Below are 27,665 nucleotides of genomic sequence, written 5' to 3'. Positions count from 1 at the left end.
AGAATAATCATTCCATCTGATGGAAAGAGTTCTGTTGAACTTGAATCCCAAGGCTGAATTTTTTTTTCTCGGTCACTCAAATTTTGTGTTTTATGCGCAAATTCATGCAATTGAAAATAAAACCATGTATAATAAGGGAAAAGTCTTTAAATAGAATGCAATAGTTTATAAACACTTGTTAGAAAGCAGGCGTTAGAAGTTAGGTTGGTATATACTTATGAAGACGTCTAAATATGTTTAATTTTGAGATAAGGATAGAGTATCAATGCATGGCTATATTTTCTTTACTCCCGCACTAAATTCCGGAACTTTAATAGTTCACCAACTATTCTTCGAGTAAATAAATTAGTCGTGGTATCAAGTTTTTCTGTCAGTCAAGTGAATTTTCATATGCTGTTTTGAAAAAAAGTACCAACGCACTTCTGCCGGTTGATTAAATAACTGATTATTTTACAACTGAAAATAAGGAGCAACATTAAAACTTAAAACTATTAGAAATTATTAAGTATTTGAAGGGGAGTTTCCCCTCCTCAACACCTCGCTCTTTACACTCATTTTTTTGGTACTTTTAAAAAGCTTATTGTTCTAATTAAACAACCCTTGCAATTTAGGAGTTGTTCTCAAAGAATTGGCACAAAATTCAAATTTTAGCGTAGATCGAGGTGTTGGTGCTGGGGCAGCTCCCTTCAAATACGTAGTAATTTCTGTTTGTTTTAAGTTTTAATATTGCTCCTACCTTTCAGTTGAAAAAACTTGTTTTTTTTAGTTTAATTTCTGATCCTTTTTTAAATAATGCAGGGAAATCCGGCGCCCCCTTAATAGCAATGTCCCTTCCTACATGAAAAATTCCTCCATGTAAAGATCCTCCCACATAGCCCCCGACCCCCCCCCCACAACCAGGAAAAATCCCCCTGAAAACGTCTGTATACTTCCCAATAACCAATGCTATATGTTAACATTGGGTAAAGTTCATAACTTTCAGCCCTCCCCCGGGGGACTTTGGGGGATTAAGTCATCCTAAAAGACATTGTTATCATATTTTCGACCATGTTGAACAAAATGGCTATCTCAATTTTGATTGGGTGACTTTGGGAAAAAATGAGCGTGGGAGGGGGCCTTGGTGCCCTCCATTTTTTGGTCACTTAAAAAGGGCACTAGAACTTTTAATTTCCACTCCAATGAGCCCTCCCGCGATATTCTCGGACAACTGGGTCAATACGATCACCCCTGGGAAAAAACAAAAACAAAAAACAACACGCATCCGTGATCTTTCTTCTGGCAAAATTTCTGGCGCATAACAAATTCTTCATATTAGCAGTTTGAACTAATACTCTCTGAAGATGGTAGTGGCAGAGGGGCTGCCTTGGTGGCAGCAGTGGCATACAGAATGGACAGAGAATACTACCACATGACCTAATTGAAGAACTGGTTCTCATAGCTTTCTTCTCCTATGCTGTGATTTAGTGTACCGTTTTTGAAACTCAATCTGAGTTTGTTATTTACTATATGTCCAAGGATTTTCAGCATCAGAACAGTGCATTAAGTAGCTTTTGCTTAATGAATAAGATTTTTGCAAGTGAACAATAAAATATACTTAACTATACTTAGTGTTCCTTTTTAAAACAAAACTATTTTGTTAATTTTATTTATTAAATTGTTCTTATATATTATAGTTTTGTATGAAAAAGAATTTTCTTCGGGTCCGAGTCTTCTAAATGTCTACGGAAAACTCAAATATACATGCATTTGCTTTACTTAGTCTGATTATTTTTCGTGTCTTCTAATCTAAAGTTTTATAGCGTCTTCACCTTCGGAAAATAATATATTTAATATTTTTCTTTACTTAAATAATACGTTTAATTTATTAAATTTAATTGATAGTTGGAGGAATATAACGATTTGAGTCAATAATTTGGTATTCAATCATTTTGAGAGTTTTTGTTTTTCTCTTGAAATAAAATAAAAAAAAATCTTGTAAACAAGGTAAGAAGAAAATATTTTAATACTAAGTAAAAATAATTCATTGAAGATTGTATTTTAATTCTAAAATCTAATGTTATTTGGCCCTTAGATTTAAGCTAGAGATATACACTGCTTGTTCTTGTTTCTCGTTTTCTGCAATGTTACAATTAACCTTGAATTTACCATTTGATTATTGATGTTATGAGGAATTTATTATTGATGTTTTTTCAAAACGTCAAAATATCTTAAGTTTTCAGAAATTCTTGGAATATTTTTTTTGTGTCAGAATTTCTTCTAGCTTGGTCCAGCTAGCCAAATCTAGATTTTGTATTAAATTTTCAGCTCTTACAATAGAGTATCCGTTTATAGAAGGGGTTGGGACAATTGACCACAAGTAGATAATTAAATATTCAACTCAAGTCATTTTATTACAAAACGATATAACACATAACCAAACTAACAAAAGAAGGAAATAAATAATAATAAATAGCAACGAAATTATGACAAATCTCTAATCACAAGAAAAAAAACAATCAACTATGAAAAAAGAACCAAAAGAAAGTTTTTCATTTTTTTCTTAAAGAACCAAGGTGCTCCTCCACCTGAATGCTCTCTGAAAGAGAATTCCAAACATTAGTACCTAGATATCTGACAGGAAAACCTGCTCTAGGTCCACTACTGTATTCAGTGACTAGCTTATCAGCATTGCTGGTACTATAACTATGAAATGATTTATTTTCTTTATAGAAACCATGAAATACCTCAGGAATGATACAATTCCATCACTGATACGAGAACATTCCTGCTTCCTAGTCACGTGGTTTCCCGACGTTAAGCACTTTAAGTTTATTATAACATGCCTCAGTCTCATTGAATTTTTCCAAGTATCCACCGATAAGTTGTATAGCTTTGTTTTGAAGAATTTGTACTCGTTTAAAATTTGGATAAAAGTTACTTGACCACAACACGCATCCATATGAAATATATGGGTGGACTAAAGCATTATATAAAATTAATGAAATTTGTGACGGTAAGCATTTCTTAAAGTCGCATTGCTCCAACTCTTTGTGTGATTTTCGTTTGCAGCAACATCACTATGTCGTTTACACGAAAGATTATAATTTACATAGAAACCAAGGTATCACGTTTCGTGCTCTTGTTTCTCTGGCTCCTTCGCAAACAAAATTTTTCCATTAATGTCGTGTAGCTCACCAACTCTTGAATATGAAATAAAACTAGTTTTATCAGTATTAACAGGGAGTAAGCTCAAACTAGTAAAAATATGAAAACTTTTTAAAACATGATTAGCCTTCAAAATCAAACTATGTAAACACTGACTTGAAAATGTTAATGCCGTTTCATCAGCAAACGAGGTGAGACAAGAACCTGGCAGATCCATCCTCATCATATCAATATATACTAAATACAGCACAGGACCAAGCTTTGTGGGGCCCCATAAGCTATAGGAAATGGGGCAGAAACGACATCATCAATCATAACATTAATAAACCTATCATTCAAATAATTTTCTAGCCATTTTAAGCATGATATTTTTATATATATAAATTCCAATATTCGCAATAAAATACCAACATCAACTGTATCAAAATCTTTTTTAAAATCAAAGAATACTATTGGGGAATTTCGCCCCTCAAGTATCTTGGAGAAAAACGGCAATGTTAAGATTAGTTTCCAATTACCGATATCTGACTAACAGGTATTACTTTAGCGTGTTTCAAGACATCTGGGAAGGTGCCTGTTGTCAGGGATATGTTAATAATGTGAAGCAAGGAAGAAAGTAGATACATCATTGAGGCTTTAAATGTCCTTAGATCTACACCATCAATCCCAGCAGAATTTGAATTAATATTCTTAACAATTTTATACCCTCATCACTTGTACATTTTTCAAACCGAAACTCCAATCTTTCCCTTTCATCATCCACAAATTCATTTGTGGATGAAAACTAGTTTGAATGAATTTGTCAAAAAGTTTGAATGAAAGTTTTCATAAAAATGAATTTGTCAATTCATTCATCATCCACAAAATTTATTTAATCATTTCTAGCACCCTCATGAACTGAAGATCCTATTTTTGAATAAATATGACCGAAATAATTTGTGACAACAACTTTGTCATTTACAGACGCACCATTAATACGTCAATACAAGGAGAAAGGTTGCAATTTTTCTTTTCATGGATTCATTAAAAACTTGCCACGTTGCTTTAGTATCACCCTTGCTCACTGCGCTTTTCACTAAAACACCTCATTTTAGCATGGCGTCACAGAAGTTTTATTCTGTCTCTTGCATTTCTGAACTTCTCGAAATCAGTCGGATCCTGAGTATTTAGATCTTGTTCGTATAGCAGATTTTTTTTGTTTCTCTCAATTATGATTTGCTCAGTTATCCATGGCTTTCGTGTTTTATCCTTATTATGTTTGACTGCTCGTAAGGGACACGCTGTAGCAAAAATTGGCTGTAAAATAGACATGTATTTATCGTAAGCAAGTGAAGAATCATCAGCTATTTCCTGCAAAGTGGCCCAGCTGAGGTAGCTCAGGTCCTCGGCAAATTTATTCAGGTTTTCTTTTTTAAGCGTACGCACCAATATTTTCTTTGACCTAGTATAAACTTTTTTAAGACAAGTTAACTTAGTCACAACTTAAAGATGGTTTGAACTGGGTTGCACAGCCACATCTGCACAACTATGATTCAAATAAGCAGAACCAGCGAAAACATTATAAATCAGAGTAGCAGAGTGACTTGATATACGGGTTGGGACACAAGCTAAGAGATAAAGATCATTTGAAATAAAATAATTAAAAAAAAATCAAATTATCGGCAGTAAGATTTAAAAGGTTATAGCTAAAATAATCCATACATGTAAAATTCAAACCCGTAAGCATATTTTAAAACCCTTGCCCTGAAGGTTGTGGGGCAGTGTCCTCCTCAAAAACATATTTTTTATCTTGAAATCAACTACGCTGAACAAAATGGCTATCTTAAAATTTTGATTGGATGTGTTCGGGGGTAATGATGGGCGTGGAGGGGGGGGGGGGCTAGTTGCCCTCCAATCACTTTTGACTATTAAAAAGGGCACTAGCCACTCCAATTTCCAATCGGATGAACCCTTTTCGAAGTTTCTACGACAACTCCTTTGATACGAAGTGCCCGGGTATGGAGAACCAAAAAACAAAACACATTGTGCCCACATCATTCTTTACTTAGGCAGCGCTAGTGCGCTGCCTATCATATGGTTACAAATCGTAAAGGACTTTTATAAATTTACACTCATCTATACAACTTTCTAAATCAGCAATAGGCAATTGCCCCAAAAGCCTTATCAGCAATAGGCAAATTCTAAAACAATTAAATGAACATGCTCCTTCCTCATCATCATCAACAACATTAAGACATGAAGAAGAAGAAGGAGAAGAAGATTTTAAATAAATCTTAGAAAATACCAGCACACCTAGTGGAAACATTGATTTAAGAATGAGGAGGAGCACACCGCTGATAGTTAGACACACGCGACTACGTACTGGTATAAAGTCAACATACTAAATATCATCACCCGCTAGTATACAAAAAGATTTATAACGTTTCGCTATCTATTTACATTCAAAATGGTGGAAGTTCTGAAACGTGTTTATAAAAATATTAGCGAACTGGGGAGTTTAAGTTACCCCACTACTCTTTCCAAAGTCACTGGTGTTCTCACTAAAAGTTTTTAAGACTATCAACAAAATGAATCAAGTTAAACTCTACATAGAAATCATAGACTTCGTTCTAATCATTTTAGAAAAACTAAAGCCTTTTTCCTCCTACATATAATGCAAGCAGATCTCTTAACTCTAGATGAGATTCAAATGCGTCACAATACACCGTACAAGTACATTCTACTTGCAATCAGTGTTTTTAGTCGCTATGCATATGCCATTCCATTGCGCACAAAGAGAGGTGTGTAAGTTGCTCAGGCTATAGAAAGTATTCTCGAACAATATTCGTATAAAAAAATGCAAAGGGATCGGGGTAGTGAATTTATTAATCCACATGTCGAAAAATTACTAATGAAATACAATACAATCCTCTATCATAGTCACAGTCCTATAAAGGCTGCAGTGGCCGAACGATTGATAAGAACTATTTGACTTTTAATTTCAAGATAATGTAAATTGAAAAAAAAACCTACTTTTATTCATGATTTAGATAAAATCATGTTGATTTATAATCAAAGACCCCATCGATCATTGTCCAACTCAACCCCAAGGGAAGTTCATCATTCTGATCATGATACATTTCATACTTTTATTAAACAGTATTCCAATGAAACGATTGTGAAGAAAAAATTCAATGTTGGTGATACTGTTCGAATTAATAGAACAACTAATGTTTTTGAAAAGGATAATTACTTGTGGTCCATTAACTTTTTAAAGTGGCAAAGATCCCAGACACCAAACCCATAACTTATCGTCTACGAGACACCAAAGATGAAGAGATTCTCGGCGGTTTTTATGTCTATGAACTACAAAAAGTTAGAAACACTAATGAAATTTATCAAATTGAAAAGATATTAAAGACTCGTGCTCGCCGGGCTAAGAAACAGTTACTTGTTTGTTGGCTAGAATACAATCATGGTTTTGATTCTTGAAGCGGTGTCGAAGACATTAACAATTCCCAATGATTTTTATGTAACATTTATGGCCAACGTCTCCGATCCTCTCTGCAATGATTTGAATAAAACAAGTGATTTTTGGATGAAACTCTCCCCCGCCATCAAATTCGACGGTGCGTTTGAAGTGGCTCTTGTTGACTGTATTCTCAAAAATACCTATGAGATCCTGATAAAAGATCGCAAATATGATATAAAAATTAGACCCCATGATTGACCACCAACAGTTAGCGAACAACCAACCAATCAATTGGTTGGATTATCCATATGTTGAATTACCATACGAGGAACTCATTTGTATGAATCATTTATGTCGTTCTATCAAAAAAAGAGCTTCTGCTCGTAACAAAGGAGCCTTTCATTTCAACTATTCAAAGGAAGAGGGGAGGATATACATTAGCTCACCCATTGCCAATGAAAAGGTTATTCTCAATGATAATCTAAAAGATGTTCTTGGCTTTAAACTCAGTATAATCAATGGTAAAAGTGCCGGAAACACTAATGTCATTTTTGTTGAGTACCCACCAGCCTTCTCCTCAGACACTTGTATATATGTGCCTCATTTGTCGAAACATCCAGAGTTGGCAATAGCAATATCCCTCTCCTACGAGTTCTTGAACAAAAAACCAATCAAGATCATATTCAACATTACAATATAAAGCACCTTCACTATATCCTCGTAAAAACTTCATATTTGGAACTCTGTCAGTTAATACTAAGAACTGAATTATGGCATCTTTTAGTAATAACAAAAGGTTTAGCTTTGATTACTTGTAATTTTTGACCCATCGTCACCGCTCAGGATGAACAATACAAGAATTCCATTTGTCTGTCCTGATATCAACTGCTATGTTGGTGCACCGAGTCCTCGTCAAATAGGTCATGGATTGGCCTATTACAAGGGGCGTACTACAAGGTCTGGCTATGGTCTTGGTAGCTGGTTTGCTAGGCTATTTCGGTTTGCACTACCCCTTGCCAGAAAATATCTTGTACCGGCTGCATCGAATTTTGCTGCCTCAACACTAAAGGGCTGGGGGCTGGGTAAAAATTTCAACGAGAGTGTTAAAGAAAATATTGATCTTCAGCAAGAGCCGTTGGCGAGCAATTAAAATCTCAGCAAAATGGGAAGGGGTTAAAAAGCGTGCATTGTCATCATTCACTCATCAGTCTCTACCCAGGTGGGAAGCAAAGGACATCAACAACGACTTTGAGAGGAATAAAACGAAGATGTCGAATAAGAAGAAGGAGAATAAGAAAAAGATTGTTATATCAAAAAAGGATTTCTTCTCTTAAGATGACCTATCCCTCCCACAAAGAATCGTGTTCATCAATCAGCTCCTCATTTAATCTATTCAATACTGAAAATGTTGATGTGAGTGTGAAGTACATCTACTATGAGTAATCTACTCCTCAATAACCCGTCTTATAAGACTTGTCTTGTTAGATATTTTCCAATGAAGGTTGTCTCATTGATTCATCTTCAACATTTATTGACTTCGATGGTTTGGTAAAGAAAAAGTCCCACAACACAGTTCCAAGTTTTGCTAATGGCCTGTTATGTGAATAATATATCCTACACAACTTATTCAAACAAATTAATGTATTTATTACTGGAAAATTGGTGAGCACTAGCAATAATTTATCAAACTATGCAAGCTACACACAATTTATGATGATGACCCTAAAGGCATATAAGGAGTTGAGAGGACAGTCACTGGGCTATGAATATAGATCGGGTGTTGATACTGATGGTGAGTTCACAACTGCAGTGAGCCAGGAGTATCATCTAGTTGGAAAATTTAATCATGAGATATTCAATATATCCTAATTGTTACCCCCCATGTTAAGATTGACATAAAGTTACAAATAACTCCATCGAATTTCACTTTGAGGAAAACACTAGCTGCAGCACCTGATGCAAATGTCATTATCACCTCAGCAATTATTCATGTTCGAAAACAACAGGTTATGAGATCTATTGCATTGGCAGCTGAAAAGCTAAGAGCCAATGGTAACAGCATTAAACTTGTCCCCCATACGATCACTAATCAAATTCACATTGCCACTGGCTCTCGCAGTTATACTGATTAATCATTTATCAATGGAGAAATCCCATCAAAACTAGCTTTGGCCTTTGTGAAGAGTGCCAGTGCCGTTGGATCCTGGACTGCATCCCCTCATGATTTAAATTTTTTTGGTCTATCTAGTCTTGTGTGCGAAGTGAATGGAATTCCATTGTACACTCTATCATTTGATAAGAAATCATGCAGAACTCTGTATGAGTTGACCATGCAATCCCTAGATCATGATTCACAACTATCTGAAAAAGGAATAACCGATTCAATGTTTTCAAAAAATCATGGTGTATTTGTTTTGAATATGTCTGTCACTTAAGATACGAGTACGATATGAACGGGAATGTACATTTGGGGTGCACATTGTCCGATACATTAACTGAAAGTATCATGCTCACATCATTGGGTCAATTTGAAACCTATTAGGAAATCGCACCGATGGCAGTGTTCTACTAGACCTAGCACCATGAATACAAACCAAATAATCAGCGTATTTCATATGGATCTATACATGTCTCAGTACAAGTCCTATTGCATACCATTGGACTTCATTGAAAAAATTCCAAGTGTTAACAATACCCTAATCATTGTTAATAGCAGTCTATCGACTTTGAAGACATGCCATTGGCTATGCATCTTTCAAACAGCGAAGAATATCGAATTTTTTGATCCTCTGGGCCTATCATATAAATTTTTCACCCCACACATCAACAACTATATTGAGAGCAGTGGAAAACTATTATTCAAAATCAGAGGAGAGTACAGGACTTAACGACTAAAACATGCGGCTTTCATGCATTACTCTTTTTCATGTTCAGATGTCGTGGCTATACCTACAAACAGGTTCTCAGCATTTACGTTGACTTTACTCGAGTGAACGACTTTCTAATGGAAAATATGCTTTCAAGGGTGTTTAATATTGATTTTAGTGCCCTACGAATAAAATTTTCTAAAGATGTATGTAATATGTTTTAATAAAAAATAATGGATACAAATGATAAAAACGACTGTTCTACTCTTTAGACTTCTTCTTCTACTACGTGTATCTATTTGTCGGAGACAACTAAAACAGGTAGATCATCTGAATTCACTGTATACTGATCCTGATGTGCTGCAATGTCAGGGTCACATTTTCTACAGTATAATGTCGGTCATATCTTATCATATCGGTTTGTATAGTCAATGATACTATTTACATTAATTTTGTAAAATTGGCATGTTTCAATTTGCTTATTTGAAGCATTGTCACATACAGTGTCCTCAAGTGGTGAATCAAATTCCGTAACAGCTAAATAGAAATCAGTAGGGTTATAATCATAGTACCCATTGTCTGCACAACGATGACGTAGAAACCAAATTCTTTTGTTGTTCCAACAGTTGAATCGTAGATCCGACTCCTCCTCCCAAAACACTCTTCAACGCAAAACACACCTCTTCAACGCAGGAATTACAACCCTTAATTTGTACGGCATATCCTCTATGCAATTTACACGGGTTGCATAATCTGTACTTTTCATCATACTCATCAATCATTGTACAATTCTCACATGATGACCAGCTTCCCAGTTTGTACATGCATAGTGGACATGTACGGAACATTTTCTCATTTGTTAACGCTCTCACCGCCAAAATGAAACTGAGCTAAGATCAACAAATTGAGTGGTATAGAGACAGAGAGGAGTAAATCCTCTTCGAATAATATCTTTCTCGTGAAAATATCATAGTCTTAAATTTCTAAGCTAGTGTGTGTGTGTGTTTAAAAGCGAATCCCCTATACCATTTTGTCTTCTCGTGATTAATAGGTCAATGAATTGTGTAAATGCCTTTGGACCACGAAGTAGAAGCTTCATGCAATAGTCTAATGACGGAGAATCAGTTTTCATTATATTGAAAAGCATTCCCTGTGAAAATATCTTCCTTTGAATAGATAACTCCAGAACATCATCATCTAGAATCAAAAGTTCTTCCATAAGCACAAGATTCCCTGGGATTATCTCTTTCTCAAATCTATCCATTTTTTAGGGTCCTAACACTTGCACAACCAACTTCAGACTAACCTGGATTCTTTTTTCTATTTTAAAAATATACGCTAACCTACTATAGAAAAAATATCTTCGATTTAGAAACAATTTTATTGAATATAATTACAACAATAATAATCACTGATTCAATTTATTTTCCTCTATATATTTCACTAGTGCATCTAATGAGCTTCAAGCCTATTTATATGCACAATGTTCATTTTTGCTGCAAAGCATAATTTCTCTTCAAATTTAAATTTGCTCAATGATATCACATATCTAGCATACATACCATCCCATTCAAGGCTTAGTCTACATCCTCGTGTAATTTCCACTGCCACGTTTGGTACTCTCACCCTTGTATCATTACTGCTACCTGCTCCACCATCAAGCTCCAATAGTGTAAACGTACCACTCATTTTCTATGCTAATATCGTCTCAAATAATAATAAACTGTTCTCTCTCTGAATTCAATTCTCTTACTAATATCAACTACAATGAAAATCACTCCTTATATTTGAATCCAATTACTATACTAATCAAGCAGCCATATATGGAGTACCCTCTGTATTCCCTCTCTCTGATTGGTCCAGAAAATAGTCAGAAACCAGTGTTGCGTCAGAAACCAGTCCACTCGCTTCATATGATCTCGTCCCTGAATATCTACCTCCAAATATAACATGACTGGTCACTTTATAGGTCCATAATATGGAGGGATTGGTCGTTTTATACGACCTCGTCCTGGATTGCGTACATGCTTACTACTCCTAGGTTAGGTTACGTATTTAATATATGCTATGCCTTACCCCCCCCCCCCAAGGGCAGATCCAGGATTTTTGTTCGGGGGGGGGGGGGTAACTAATTTTTGACTTTTTCGGGGGGGGGGGTTACTAATTTTTGACTCAGTTTTCGACTAATTTTACTAATTTTCGACTCGGTCAAAAATTTCGGGGGGGAGGGTCAAACTGGGTAACCCCCCCCCCTGGATACGGCCTTGCCCCCACCCCTAATGTGCAAATATAAAGCGCAAATTTGTATACTAAACTATTATGTTTTCATCGTATTTTGTTTTGTTTCTGTAGTATTCACCAAACTTCACTTCTTGAGCTGTTATCGCATAATACACAAATACCAAAAATTATTTATGGCTGCAGATCTTATACGACTGTGTCAACAGGGCCATCAGATTTTGCACATCCACTTGCGTAAGAATTTTCATAGAATGTGACGATGTACTAAACAAACTTATATAGTGGAAAGCCATAAGTATATTTCCATCATAAATAAAACTGGCTTAAATTTAGCTCACAGGCAAGATTGAACCAGATTCAGCTCACCTGATGAGCTAAATTAGTTCACCAGGAAAAAAACTTTAAAAAAAACCCATCGGAATTTTTTATATGCATTTCATTACGTTTTTACGAGTCAAACAAACATTTGGTGGGAGCAGGAGGGCTCTAACCCCTTACCCCCCTCTTATATGATATTGTTGTGCTCTAAAAGGTATTGTTTGTTAGTTTTGTCGGTTCATAAGATTTTTACTCATATGAAATCGATTGATTCTTAGGCCTCTGGTTTCGGCATTTATTTTTCAACAGTATGAATATACTAACTATAAGTTTAAAATTTATTATGAACCTTCGTTTGATAATAAAATAAATTGAAAGACATTATTTTATTAAAAATAATAGTTTTTTAAGGGTTTGTAAAACAAATTTTGGAAAAACAATTTTTAAACTACGATATTATTTTGAAATTTTATTATTTTATTCAACATATATAGTCACCTTATCAGTTTACAAATATTGATGAATGCTAATAAATTTTACATATTAAAATAATTTTTGAATAACTGTAGTGACTTGATTGACGGCAACTCTGAATTTAGGTTGTGGTAAAGTAATATAAAAAACACTTTTCAGGCTATTTATCATCAATCAGTGTTGCCAATTTCGGTACTATTTTCACATTTATATATATCTTAACCAGGGTTGCCTACTGTCGCACTTTTTCGGTCATTGTCAGGGTTACCACCGTCAGTAGGATTTTACTAGATCTTGTAAAAAAAAATCTAGTAAATTTCCCTAAATCTAATAAAAAAGTCGTGATGTATAGTAAACAAAACTTTTCTTATTTTCCATGAATTCAGGGAAAAAAAATAGGGTCCATTCATTATAAAATCTAATTTTGCTTACGTTAGGTATTGTGGCTACTACTGCTTTCATTTTTGCAATTTCGCGTCAGCCCTAACGCTTAAAAATATCTACTTTTCTCTCGGCTTCTTCTTGATACTCACTTTGAAAGGTGAACTATTTAAACTCAGGACTGATATGCTGGCTTAATTTGTTTTCAGAAAAGTTTCCCCGACTCTCATAACAGCTGCTACGTTTGTTAGTTAGCTTTGTTCCTTTTTAAAGACGCTGCTGGAAACGAACTTTTTCCATACTTAACCAAGTTCTTTCTGACTCTCTTCAGCTTGCCCCTTTCAAGTGCTGGAGCAGTGAGACAGTTCTCGATTTTGTCGGTCATCAAAACCAAAAACAGGAATAGGCTAAATGTCTCGAGTGCTTCGTCCCTGAAGAAAACGAGCAACTTGTTTTCAGGTCATCAAGTGGAGTACATGACTGGGTGATCCCCAGCGATTTGACACGGGCTATCAAGAAATGGAAAGAAGTAGATCCCTTCAGTCAGAATTCAACACTAGTGGATACTTTAAATTCGGATGAGGCCGAAGACGACTAAAGCCTTTTAAGTGTGACTTTTTTTAATTGCGACTAAATGTTTTTCTTCTTACTTTTCAATTTGTATGATTTGCCTTACCTGGAGACTATCAACACAATGGTATTTTTTAAACTAATTAGTGTATGTTATATAAGGTTTATTTTTCTTGGCAGCAGTAGAGAGGGGTCAGAAGGCGCGATCACGCACCCCTGCTGCCACCTACAACTTTTTTTAACACCATATATTGGCACGAGAACCACGTGGTTTATGGTTTTCTCAGTGAGAATGAAAAAACAGTTAAAAAAAGTTGTAACCTTAACTTAGTTGTAACCTTAAAGTTGTAACCTAGTAACCCTAACTAGGGTTACGTAGTAGGTCTAGGAATAACAGGTTAGGTTAGGCTAGGTTACCCTCGCTCTTGAAATCCCCCCCACCCTCCTCACCTCAAACTCAAATTTTCCAGAGGATTTTAAAATCCTCCACTGAAAAGCCATATTAAGAGCTATATTTGTGAGGATAGGTTAGGTTAGATCAGGTTAGGATAGGTTTAGGAATAGCAGGTTAGGTTAGGTTAGATTAGGTTAAGTGGCCGATCCCCACCCCAGGGGCCACAGGCCGAAGGCGGCACAGTCGGGATATCCACCCCCAGGATAGGTTAGGTTAGGTTAAGTGGTCTTAACCTAACCCAGGTTAGGTTAGGTTACCTAACCTAACTAGGGTTAGCAGGTTAGGTTAGGTTAGGCTAGGTTAGCCTACGTACGCGCGCGTACGTAGGCTAACCTAGCCTAACCTAACCTAACCTGCTAACCCTAGTTAGGTTAGGTAACCTAACCTAACCTGGGTTAGGTTAGGTTAGGTTAGGCTAGGTTAGCCTACGTACGCGCGCGTAGGTAGGCTAACCTAGCCTAACCTAACCTAACCTGCTAACCCTAGATATGTTAGGTAACCTAACCTAACCTGGGTTAGGTTAAGACCACTTAACCTAACCTAACCTATCCTGGGGGTGGATATCCCGACTGTGCCACCTTTGGCCTGTGGCCCCGGGGGTGGGGATCGGCCACTTAACCTAATCTAGCCTAACCTAACCTGCTAGTCCTAAACCTAGCCTAACCTAATCTAACCTAACCTAACCTACCCTCACAAATATAGCTCTTAATATGGCTTTTCAGTGGAGGATTTTAAAATCCTCTGGAAAATTTGAGTTTGAGGTGAGGAGGGTGGGGGGATTTCAAGAGTGAGGGTAACCTAGCCTAACCTAACCTGTTATTCCTAGACCTAGCCTAACCTAACCTCACAAATATAGCTCTTAGTATGGCTTTTCAGTGTGTTTTCCATCGAAAATATTTAAAATACGATGTAAATATGTACTAGCTACTAAAGTTCCGTTTTTTTTTATAGTTTATATATATATATATATTGATCTTGGGTGAGGGGGTGTGGGGGATTTCAAGAGCGAGGGTAACCTAACCTATCCTAACCTGTTATTCCTAATATAGCTCTTAATAAGGCTTTTCAGTGTGTTTTCCAACGAAAATATTTATAATACGATGAAAATACGTACTAGCTACTGAAGTTCTGTTTTCTTATAGTTTCAGCAAGCAGGTTTTCCAACGAAAATATTTAAATCCGAGTAAAAGTCGTTCCTAGAAATTTTTGCGGTGGGGGGGACTGGGGTAGATCAAACTCAGCTGAAAAAGGGTAGGGGGGGGGACGGGTTGGGTGGGGATTTTGAAAGCGAGGGTTGAGGTGGATGGCAGCCCCACTCCTATAGACTTGTCTGTCTATTTTTATATATCAAAATTAAAAACCCTAGTTTTCACGCCCCCTCGCGTCATTTAAGTTGTAATAGCTCTGATTTTGGGCCATATTTCAAAATATCTTTTATCAATTTTTCTTCTTTTTTCTTTCTGATTACACAAGAAGTGTGAAATCACCGAGTTGATCAATCTTTGATAGTTTTACAGAAATTCTCCCTTCCCATTGATGCACTCCTATGTCCAAAACAAAATCGAACGTAACAATTAATTAATCTGCAATGAAGATGTATCGTTTGACACATTTAGTCTATGCAATGTAAGAAGTATTGTTTTGAAACCATTCTCCGCGAGTGAAAAGTGTCAATTCTAGTGAGTGTTAATTGATATATAGAAAGGTAATTATTGTTCTAAATCAACAGTTTGCACGATTTCATAAATAAATAACCGTTAGGTAAGTATATTTAAGAGCTTTGAAAAGCTTTAAAAGTCAGTATATGTTGAAATAGAGGACAAGATAGAAAATAATGGAAGGTTCTTCAAATGCAAATCCGGCAATGTTTGATGTGAGTCCAATAATATGTCTTTTCAGTGTGTTTTCCAACGAAAATAAGCAAAATATGATGAAAATGCATACCCAAGGTTCTAACAAAAACTTTAAAATTTGGTAAATTGTCAAATATTGTCTAAATGTAATTTTTTCCTGAAATTGAAACCTCTTAGTTTAACTCAGGTATTGAACCTTTGGTAGATATAATGGTTCAAAAATAAACTATTCCCGTAATACAGAAAATTTAAGTTTGAACAATTATTCGCTATTATTTCATCATATCTTTGGTTTAGTCTGGTAGCTCTTTACTTTTACGCGAAAAGTGTCCTCTTGTGGGAAAATGTTTTTTATCACTCTAATAGGTTTACGTTTGAACAATTATTTAACTTTATTTCTGCTCATCTTTGATTTAATGTAGTAGCTCTTTACTTTTCTTTGAAAAACTTATTTTGAGGAAAGTTTTTTAATTAATAAAACATTTCGTGGTAACGAAGTGTAAGTAAGGAGCGAGCCAGCTCAATGATATCCGAAACTCTAGAAAACGGAATTTCGATAGCAATAGATACATCAATGAATCAGCTTTAAATGCTGATTTCAAATATATAAGTTTCATCAAGTTTAGTCTGCGTGTTTATTTGATAGTTTTTTCTCACGAGATAACATATCAAGCTAATGGGGACAAATTGTAAGAGGCATAACGTATAATGTACTCAAGTAAAGTGGGATTTTCTACCCTTTTGTGGTGTAAAACAGCACTTCAACCTAAGGAAGGTCTAAGTGTTGTAGAAATAAAATTCTGAGATAGTAATCGACTTGAAATTATCAAAAACTATTTATTGAGTTTCTGAGTTTTTGAATTTCTCAGACCACAATGGTGCATCGTGGTGCACTTGGTCTTAAATATTTATGTATTTGGTACATAATTAACTGTTAATAGAATTTTTATTTATAAGCTTTGTTTAACTAATCTGATTCATTTAAATCTTTAAAAATAATGTACTCTTATTAAAAACAACTCACTACAGCACCTAGTCGAGCGAGAAGGACACAGTTGTGCATGCTTCCCCCACCATAGAGGATGAGCGGTCTATACTTACCTTTTTAGGAGTGATTAATTAGAATTATGTTTACAGAAAATTTACGTTTAAGCAATTATTCAACTTTATTTCTGCTCTCTTTGATTTAGTCTGGTAACTCTTTACTTTTACTCGAAAAGTGTCCTCTTGTGGGAAAAAGTTTTTGTCACTTTAAGTAGTATGACATTAGGCATAAGTTTACGTTTGAAGAATTATTTAACTTTATTTCTGCTTATCTTCGATTTAATGTAGTAGCTCTTTACTTTTCTTTGAAAAACTTATTTTATGAAAAGTTTTTTAATTAATATAACATTTCGTGGTAACGAAGTGTAAGTAAGGAGCGACACAGCTCAAAGGTATCCATAACTCAATAATTATTCGTTATTATTTCATCATATCTTTGATTTAGTAGCTCTTTACTTTTAGTTGAAATGTGTTCTCTTGTGGGAAAAAGTTTTTTTGTCACTTTAACTAGTATGACATTGGACATAAGTTTACGTTTGAAGAATTATTTAAATTTATTTCTGCTCATCTTCAGATCAATGTAGTAGCTATTTATTTTTCTTTGAAAAAAACATAGTTCTTGGAATGGTTTTTTTTTCCTGGTTTTATCACAGACATTAAATCTCATACAGGCTTCTATCAATTACATTAAATCTTGCTCCGTATGTAAAAAATACTAAAAAAAACCCACATCTGGCTAATTGATGAATTTTAGACATACTAAATTATAGATAAAATGACAAATAATAAGTAACCCTGTTTATTACATTTATAGAACACCCCTCAGTATATTCATGAAGACTATACCTTTCCACAGAGCTTTTGACCATATACTTTTACGCGAAAAGTGTCCTCTTGTGGGAAAAAGTTTTTTATCACTCTAATAAGTTTACGTTTGAACAATTATTCGTTATTATTTCATCATATCTTTGATTTAGTAGCTCTTTACTTTTAGTTGAAAAGTGTCCTCTTGTGGGAAAAAGAGTTTTTTTTCACTTTAACTAGTATGGCATAATTTTTTCCTGAAATTGAAAACTCGTAGTTTAACTCAGGTATTGAACCTTTGGTAGATATAATGGTTCGAAAATAAACTATTCCCGTAATACAGAAAATTTAAGTTTGAACAATTATTCGCTATTATTTCATCATATCTTTGGTTTAGTCTGCTAGCTCTTTACTTTTACGTGAAAAGTGTCCTCTTGTGGGAAAAAGTTTGTTATCACTCTAATAAGTTTATTGCTAAACATAAGTTTACGTTTGAACAATTATTCGTTATTATTTCATCATATCTTTGATTTAGTAGCTCTTTACTTTTAGTTGAAAAGTGTCCTCTTGTGGGAACGAGTTTTTCAGGTATTGAAGCTTTGGTAGATATAATGGTTCGAAAATAAACTATTCCCGTAATACAGAAAATTTAAGTTTGAACAATTATTCGCTATTATTTCATCATATCTTTGGTTTAGTCTGCTAGCTCTTTACTTTTACGCAAAAAGTGTCCTCTTGTGGGAAAAAGTTTTTTATCACTCTAATAAGTTTATTGCTAAACATAAGTTTACGTTTGAACAATTATTCGTTATTATTTCATCATATCTTTGATTTAGTAGCTCTTTACTTTTAGTTGAAAAGTGTCCTCTTGTGGGAACGAGTTTTTCAGGTATTGAAGCTTTGGTAGATATAATGGTTCGAAAATAAACTTTTCCCGTAATACAGAAAATTTAAGTTTGAACAATTATTCGCTATTATTTCATCATATCTTTGGTTTAGTCTGCTAGCTCTTTACTTTTACGCGAAAAGTGTCCTCTTGTGGGAAAAAGTTTTTTATCACTCTAATAAGTTTACGTTTGAACAATTATTTAACTTTATTTCTGCTCATCTTTGATTTAATGTAGTAGCTCTTTATTTTTCTGTGAAAAACTTATTTTGAGGAAAGGGTTTTTTTAATTAATAAAACATTTCGTGGTAACGAAGTGTAAGTAAGGAGCGAGCCAGCTCAAGGATATCCGAAACTCTAGAAAACGGAATTTCGATAGCAATAGATTCATCAATGAATCAGCTTTAAATGCTTATTTCAAATATATTAGTTTCATCAAGTTTAGTCTGCGTGTTTATTTGATAGTTTTTTCTCACGAGATAACATATCAAGCTAATGGGGACAAATGGTAAGAGGCATAACGTATAATGTACTCAAGTAAAGTGGGATTTTCTACCATTTTGTGGTGTAAAACAGCACTTCAACCTAAGGAAGGTCTAAGTGTTGTAGAAATAAAATTCTTAGATAGTACTCGACTTGAAATTATCGAAAACTATGTATTGAGTTTCTGAGTTTTTGAATTTCTCAGACCACAATGGTGCATCGTGGTGCACTTGTTATTAAATATTTATGTAGTCGGTACAGAATTAACTGTTAATAGAATTTTTATTTATAAGCTTTGTTTAACTAATCTGATTCATTTAAATCTTTAAAAATAATGTACTCCTATTAAAAACAACTCACTACAGCACCTAGTCGAGCGAGAAGGACACAGCTGTGCATGCTTCCCCCACCATAGAGGATAAGCGGTCTATACTTACCTTTTTAGGAGTGATTAATTAGAATTATGTTTACAGAAAATTTACGTTTAAGCAATTATTCAATTTTATTTCTGCTCTCTTTGATTTAGTCTGGTAGCTCTTTACTTTTACTCGAAAAGTGTCCTCTTGTGGGAAAAAGTTTTTTGTCACTTTAACTAGTATGACATTGGACCTAAGTTTACGTTTGAAGAATTATTTAACTTTATTTCTGCTCATCTTCGATTTGATGTAGTAGTTCTTTACTTTTCTTTGAAAAACTTATTTTATGAAAAGATTTTTAATTAATAAAACATTTCGTGGTAACGAAGTGTAAGTAAGGAGCGACACAGCTCAAAGGTATCCATAACTCAATAATTATTCGTTATTATTTCATCATATCTTTGATTTAGTAGCTCTTTACTTTTAGTTGAAATGTGTTCTCTTGTGAGAAAAAGTTTTTTTGTCACTTTAACTAGTATGATATTGGACATAAGTTTACGTTTGAAGAATTATTTAACTTTATTTCTGCTCATCTTCGATTTAATGTAGTAGCTCTTTACTTTTCTTTGAAAAAAACATAGTTCTTGGAAAGGTTTTTTTTCCTGGTTTTATCACAGACATTAAATCTCGTACAGGCTTCTATCAATGACATTGAATCTCGCTCCGTATGTAAAAAATAATAAAAAAAACCCACATCTGGCTAATTGATGAATTTTAGACATACAAAATTATAGATAAAATGAAAAATAATAAGTAACCCTGTTTATTACATTTATAGAACACCCCTCAGTATATTCTTGAAGACTATACCTTTCCACAGAGCTTTTGACCATAGTGTTCTCAATCTTTTTACGATGTATGGACCGAGTGGGAGCTCACAGAAAGTGAGGAGGAGAATCTTCTAGCTACATGTGCAGAGAACGAGAGCATCGAGATTACACCCGAGGAGGAGGAAGAACTTCTCTGTACATGTAGAGCCTTCGAAGGTACCGATGATGATATAATGGAAGTTCATTATACTGAAGATGGACTTTCATATACGTCAGAAGATCTGGTACGGCGGGGGCCTTCAGGTCGTCTTTACATAGAAGACGATGAGCGGTTGGCCCCTAGTTTGCCTACAATGAGAGTATGCGGCGATTTATTTGAGGACATGCCCCCTTTAATCGACATAATGGTCAATGATGAAGAAGATGAGGTTCAATTACTTGAACCGGAGGTTGAGTGTATACCACCTCCTCTGGTGAATATAGTGTTAGTAGAAAATAATGCTAATGATGATGATGTTCAAGTAATTGAGCCTGACATCATATATTTAAAGAGTATTATAAATATTGATTTAAAGAATAAATAAAGGATTAGAATAATGATTTTATTTAAATAGCATGGACAAAAAATTAAATATTGATTTCTTAAGAAAAAAATTACACAGCTAACTTCTACGAAATTTTTTTATCTTTGATAGAAAACTTGGCTGTGGACTGAGAACACTCTAAGGGATGATCTAATCAATCTGAACTATTCATGTACTGAAGTCTCTGCTGGTATTCTTACTCTATGCATATCGAGTATGAGAAAATTAAAATAGCAGAAACAAATTTATTGTATGATTATGGTATAAAACTTATCAAGCATATCAAAAATGGGATTTATCGTAAAATGGTATATGACAACACTTCCACCATGGTTTCCGTTGTTTAAAATCCTTTTCGTAGAATGACCTCTTATGATGTCTCTTGAAGGGCCACTTTTTCTCTTCTCTTGTAGCATAATCATCATAATAATCCGAGTTATATCTTGCACTATACACATTTTTCTTTGGGTTTTCACTTCTGTCTTTTACGTTATAGAAAAAGCCCTCTTTTACCAGTCTCTTCTTTTGATCTTCCTTTTCTATCATATCAATCCTTCTTTTATCTGAGCTTACTTGCAATCGGTCTAAATTTCTCTCCATGTCACATATAATTTTTCTTCTCGTTTCCTCCAGATTCTTCTCATCTGTCTCTGCCTCTATGCTGTCTGAACATTCAGTAGGTTCATGTGAATACTCAAAATCATGAAAATGTCCTTTACAAATAGAACAGTTGCAATAAAAGGATATTTCTAACTCAACTTGTTCACTCATGTTATTACTCTGCTAACTAAAAACTTAGTGAATTCTATTCACCGACTAATAAAACTATAGCAAAAAACCCGTTCCTTATATTCCCACCTCCGCTAATATGTAACCAGCCCTCTGATTGGCTGAGAAGGAGGATGTATCCGACTCGCTGATTGGCTGAGAAGGAAACACGTGATCTAACTGTTTCCGGGAATTTCATAACATTTGGCAAATTCCTGTTTTTTCATTTTCACTGAGAAAACCATATAACAGACATGAATTGCTGTTGACATCCATAAATGTGACAAAATTCCTGTTTTTTCATTCTCACTGAGAAAACCATATAACAGACATGAATTGCTGTTGACATCCGAGAAAAACATCAAATAAATTGAACAACACACATATCCATCCATGAAAACAACCATAAATGTGACAAAATTCATGTTTTTCCAAGTGAGAAAATTCCTGTTTTTTCATTCTCACTGAGAAAACCATAAACCACGTGGTTCTCGTGCCAATATATGGTGTTAAAAAAAGTTGTAGGTGGCAGCAGGGGTGCGTGATCGCGCCTTCTGACCCCTCTCTACTGGCAGCACTAGTCCGATTTGAGGTGCACTTTTTAATTTACATAATGTTACAACTAAACCGGAGCCGTTTTCGTAATTATCCGTTTTGAAGTGACATAGATTGTATTGTTTTTTTATTCCCTTGAATACGAACGAGAGAGAATCCAGAAAAGAATCAGTTGAAAAAAAATTCTTTATTAATTGCTTTAAAATCTACCAGAAATTTTTCTAAGCAGCTTATCCCTTATTTAAAGACCAGCCTACTTAGTTTTTTAAAACTGGCAAATTTCCTCTTAAAAATGCAAAATTGAAAGGTTTAGATTTCAAACCTAAAAACGGAAACTGGGGGACAAAGTTCAAAAGCCGTCACTTTCAAACACACCTCAAAATTCTAAGCACTCCATCGCCTGAATTGCTTCGTGAATATGAGTTGTAGCTACTTTTCTTCTTTGATTGTTTTTTACTTTTTCAATATATCTGAATTTTATGACCTGAAGACCATTGATAAATTTAAAGCCGGGCTTCACCAGCAGGTTTTCCAGAATCCAAGATTCCAGACTATTGTTTGACGTCTTGGATACACCGCATCTGGAATATGAAGCCTATCAAGTTGTACATCCAAACAATTCAAAAAAAGGATTTTTGAACTTATAGGTTTCAAGAATTTTCAATCATGCTTACATTAAAAACATTAAAGTAAAGAGCGAGGTGTTGAGGATAGGGTGACCCCTTTCATATACAGGAAAGGGATGAAATTCGCCCATATCATTTACAAATAGTATTTGTCATTGAAATGTACTGCAGATTGAAAGATCACCGGTTCAAACGTGGTTATTCCCTGATTTTAATGAGAAGTGAAGTCAAAAGTTATGACTATGATATGGTATGTTAACATAAAGTAGTTAAAATTTTTATCAAAAGTTTTAAAAACAGTTTATCAAACAGTTATATGTATTTTCTGTTATTTTAAAAACGATCAGAAATTAAATAAAAAAAAAACAAGTATTTTTTAACTGAAATTAAGAAGCGACATTAAAACTTAAAACGAACAGAAATTATTTCGTATATGAGAGGGGTTGTCTCGTATTCAACCCCTCGCTCTTAGTCACCCCCTATTTCCAAATAGGGGGGGGGGTGACATCAAATTTCCAATTGAATGTACCGCATTCAAAGTTAATACGATATACAACACCCTTTCTAAAAAGCTTGAATTATAATAATGGGCAACTACTATAGCTTGTAGCCCTTGCCCTGATGGCCGTAAGGAGAAGGGGGATGTCTTACTCGAAGACATAATTAACATACCTTTCAAAAATAATTAACAAAATGGCTATTTCAGAAGTTTAATTGGTACTTGTGCATTAGCCAGAAAACACGAGAAAATTGAATCGAGAAAAACTAGTCATGCAGCTTCTTTAAAGAGAGAATTCCTTCGAGTCGCTAGACAAACAGGGGTTTCTCATCTCGGGAATAATACTTAAACTTTAGTTTCTTTGGGTTTAGGGACAAAAAAGGTACCTAGGTTAGGTTAGGTAACGGATTGAATATATGCTATGCTTTACCCCCCCCCCCTAATGTAAATATATGCAAATATATAACTCAAATTTTTTTTCTAAACTATCATATTTTTATCATATTTTGTTTAATTTCATTAGCATTAACCAAACTTCACTTCTCACGTGTTTTCTGGCTAATACACAAGTACCGTTTGATTGCTTGTGTTTGAGGAAATGATGGGCGTGGAAGGGAGGGGAACTTCTTATTTTCAATCCAATGAGCCCCTTCCGAAATTTACGACCACGCTTTCCATAAAAACCTTATATGCCCCTAGGGCATAACTTATACCCCATTTTTAAACCCAACCAGACTTTGGCTCCGGTGTTCCAGAAGGCGTTATGTGAAATTGTCTGACTCGGATAAATAGCTTACCCTTTAAACGGGTAAGCTATTCGATCGAATAGTTTGCTTCATTTTACCTTCGGATTCGCAATACATCTAGAATATTCTAGTTTTCTCCAAAATGTGGCGTATTATCTTCACTATTTAATCTACCTCTTTATGAAGTTCGAATCCCTGTTAACTCTTTCTCGTGACCTCATCCAATCAATCACGTCAGCTAACAAAAATTGAAAGGGGGGGGGGGGTAAAATATACTTTTTTCTTAAATGAGGGATTTTTTAAATCTAGGACCAGATAAAAATCTAGTTTTTAAACGAAACTACCAAAAAAAGGACGTTTTTCCATGAAAACACCAAAAATGGTATTTTAAAAGCTATAGGAGTGGAGGGGCAAAAAACCTAAAAGGGTAAATACCCGCCCTCATTGGCATCAATGCTTCCCACCCCATGATTGAACAACCTGTTCTTCGATTGGAACCAGAGTGATTACAAAAAAAATGCTAATTTGAAGATAAAAGACAGGAAGCCGTTGATGTCGTTCAAATGGATAATCTACAAATAAAACTGTAAAACTTTGATCGATTTGCTCAATCAATTCAATTCAATCAATTTATTTATTCAATGAAAAAACAGAACAAAATACACTTCAATTTAAACTTCCCCGTAAGGCTCTATGGCCAGGAAAAAAACAGGGGAGAAACAAAAATGAAACAAATACAAGTATTTTCAATATAATGCATTGCATTTCAGCCTTTCAAAGACTCAACACACACACACACACACACACACACACACACACACACACACACACACACACACACACACACACACACACACACACACACACACACACACACACACACACACACACACACACACACACACACACACACACACACACACACACACACACACACACACACACACACACACACACACACAAACACACACACACACACACACACACACACACACACACACAAACACACACACACACACACACACACACACACACACACACACACACAACAAAACAAAAAGAGAAAAAAAAAACAATAATTAAAAGACCCAAAAAAAGGGATTTTATGACCCCCCCCCCAAAAAAAAAGGATGTAGGACAATCCAATAAAATAAACCAAATTCCAAATATATATTTAAAACCAAACCACAAAAAAAAAAAAAAATATTATACAAAATCAAAACCCCTCACAACAAATGTTTCCAACCCAGGCTAGTGTCACCCCCCCCCCCCAAATAATAATAATAAAAATTAACAAAAATATATTTAAGCATGAAAAATCAAGACATTAAAAAATTTCTTAAGACTCTTTTGAAAGTACTAGACAAGTGACATTCTTGAGCTGACTCAGGTAGGCTATTCCAAACGATATGACAAGCTGTTAATGGATTAAAGTCAGACCTCACCGATGGAGTAAATAAAATATTAATATTCCTTGAATTGCAAAGATGATGCGAAGACCTATCAGTGACGAAAGAAAGAGCAGTTTGAAGGGCTGTGGGAACATCACCATGAATTTGATGAAAAGTGAAAGACGCGCACGAAAGGGTGTAGAGAGACTGCAAATCAAGTAATAGGCTAGTTGGGTTAGTTGTAGAACAATTTGTTTCCTGTATAAGCCTTTTTAACTGGTTTCAAAAAAGAAGAAAAAGTTGAGATCCATATTGTAGGGCAATAAGAGACGTAGGACTGAATTAAGCAATGGAACAGAATTTTTAAAACTGATCCACGAAAAATGTGTTTTAGCTTCCTCAAAATTCCAAGACTCCTTGAGATCTTCATATTAATTAGTCCAATATTATGCTTGAATGAAAGGTTTTCATCGAGAAGAATACTGAGAAGTTAGACATACTGTTCCCAAGGTCCATTGAGAGAGCCCCTTGAAAGGTGGGTATTTGTCAACTCAGGGAAAGCTAGAGAATTACGGGAAAAAATTTAAAAAGTTGACTTATCAGCAATTAAGGCAAGGCATTTTGCATCAAACCAAAGAACGACTCTCTTAAAGAGGTCAACTAATTTGGGAAGCATTTCAGACTCAGTTCCTACTACAGTACCAATGGTACTGTCATCAGCGAAAGCAACGAGAGTGTCCACATCCTGCGAAAACGGTGGATTTTTTTTAGCATTGAAAGATTCAGGATGACTCAGGAGAGCTATACACGCAGGCTCCGTGGAATGTTTAGCTCGGAAGCCAAACTGAAAATCATGAAAAAATCTTTTTCCCTTTGGGGGGCTGCCGCCCCCCAAATCCCCCGTTCTTGAACATTCTTGTGTTAAGGCTTTTAATTCCTGAATACTCAAATTACGTCGTAGAGGGTGCATCCTAATCCCTGTACGTTTTAAGATTCGAACTTGTGACTCAGCCTCTTTAACAGCCCCCCAACTGTGCCTCCTAATCCCTGTACGTTTTAAGGGTCGACCTTGTAACCCAGCCTCTTTAACTCTTTAGAAAACGTAATTTTTTTCAAATAATTTAAAAAAGAAACTGAGTTTCTTGTTTAAACTTTAAATTCAGTATATAACAAATTTCCTCTGACGGGGAATCGAACCCAGGTCTTCCGCCTGACAGTCAGGAGTATCGACCGCTGTACTAAAGAGAGTGTCCACATCCTGTGAAAACGGTGGATTTTTTTTAGCATTAAAAGATTCAGGATGACATAGGTGACAGTAAACTCTAGGTTTTTGATTCTTAACCGCAACTATAAGGTCATTAACATAAATCAAAAACAAAAACAGTCCAAGAACAGAACCTTGAGGAACACCAAACTCAACTTCAGACGAAAAGTGGGAAAAGGAATCTACGGAGATAGTTCTACCTGACAAATAGGAATCAAACCAAGCATGAGCCTGCCCTCTTACGCCATTGTGTGATAGCTTATACAGCAGAATCTCATGAGTTAAAGAGTCAAAAGCCTTACGGACATCTAGGAATATAGCAGCAGGAATCAAACCAGAGTCAAGCGCGGTGTGGAGAAAATTTAAAAGAGCTATACACGCATGCTCCGTAGAAAGTTTAGCTCGGAAGCCAAACTGAAAATCATGAAAAAATCTTTTAGCCTCTAGAAAAGCAAGTAGACGGGAAAGCATGGTCTTTTCAAAAATTTTGCTAAAAACAGACAGCAAAGATATAGGGCGATAATTGGCTGGGTCACTTCTTGGTCCACCTTCATATAAAACAATTACTCTAGCTCGCTTAAGAGAACTGGGGAAAATCTCATTTTCAAAGAAACATTTATAAGATTTCTGATTGGATAAATATTGTGATTAAGAAGTAACGGGCCGACCATAGCCTGAATGTAGCCAGGGTCAGGCAACAAAAAACCCTTTAACCCTATTATAATCGTGAACACACTAGATTAAGAAGCAAGAGCCAGCACCATTGTTTTAAGACAAGGCAGACCAAAATAAGATTTGTAATCTGGTTGTGACTGTGAAGACCTGACTGAAGAAGCTGTGGTTTTCCCAATATTGGCAAAATATGATGTAAATGCTTCTTGAACAGATGGAATACCCTCAACAACCACATCACCAACTACAAGACTTGGAGGGATAGAAGGAGCCGGAGAAGAGCGTTTGAGGACGGAATTGATCACTTGCCAAGTTTTTCGAATATCTTTCCCACAATCCGAGATTTTTTTGGAATAATAAAGGAATTTAGCCTTCCGGCATAAAGGATTGAAAACATTCCTGTA

At 35.1% G+C, this 27,665-nt stretch overlaps 1 protein-coding gene across 1 annotated transcript in view; it reads left to right on the top strand.

Annotated features, from left to right (window-relative positions):
- LOC148952758 (hexokinase-2-like) overlaps positions 1–22,914 on the top strand; it is a 53,470-nt gene extending 30,556 nt beyond the window's left edge. The window contains 3 exon segments of the mRNA XM_089087771.1: positions 8,485–8,647; positions 20,304–20,677; positions 22,861–22,914. Coding sequence (XP_088943897.1) covers positions 8,485–8,647; positions 20,304–20,677; positions 22,861–22,914 — 591 coding nt within the window.
- The last annotated feature ends 4,751 nt before the right edge of the window (positions 22,915–27,665 follow it).

Source organism: Artemia sp. Qi Xiang Cuo, chromosome 4 (assembly GCF_049724085.1).
Source record: "Artemia sp. Qi Xiang Cuo chromosome 4, ASM4972408v1, whole genome shotgun sequence".
Taxonomy (NCBI): Eukaryota; Metazoa; Arthropoda; class Branchiopoda; order Anostraca; family Artemiidae; genus Artemia; species Artemia sp. Qi Xiang Cuo.
Note: the sequence above shows the minus strand (reverse complement) of the source record. Positions and strands in the feature narration are given on the sequence as shown.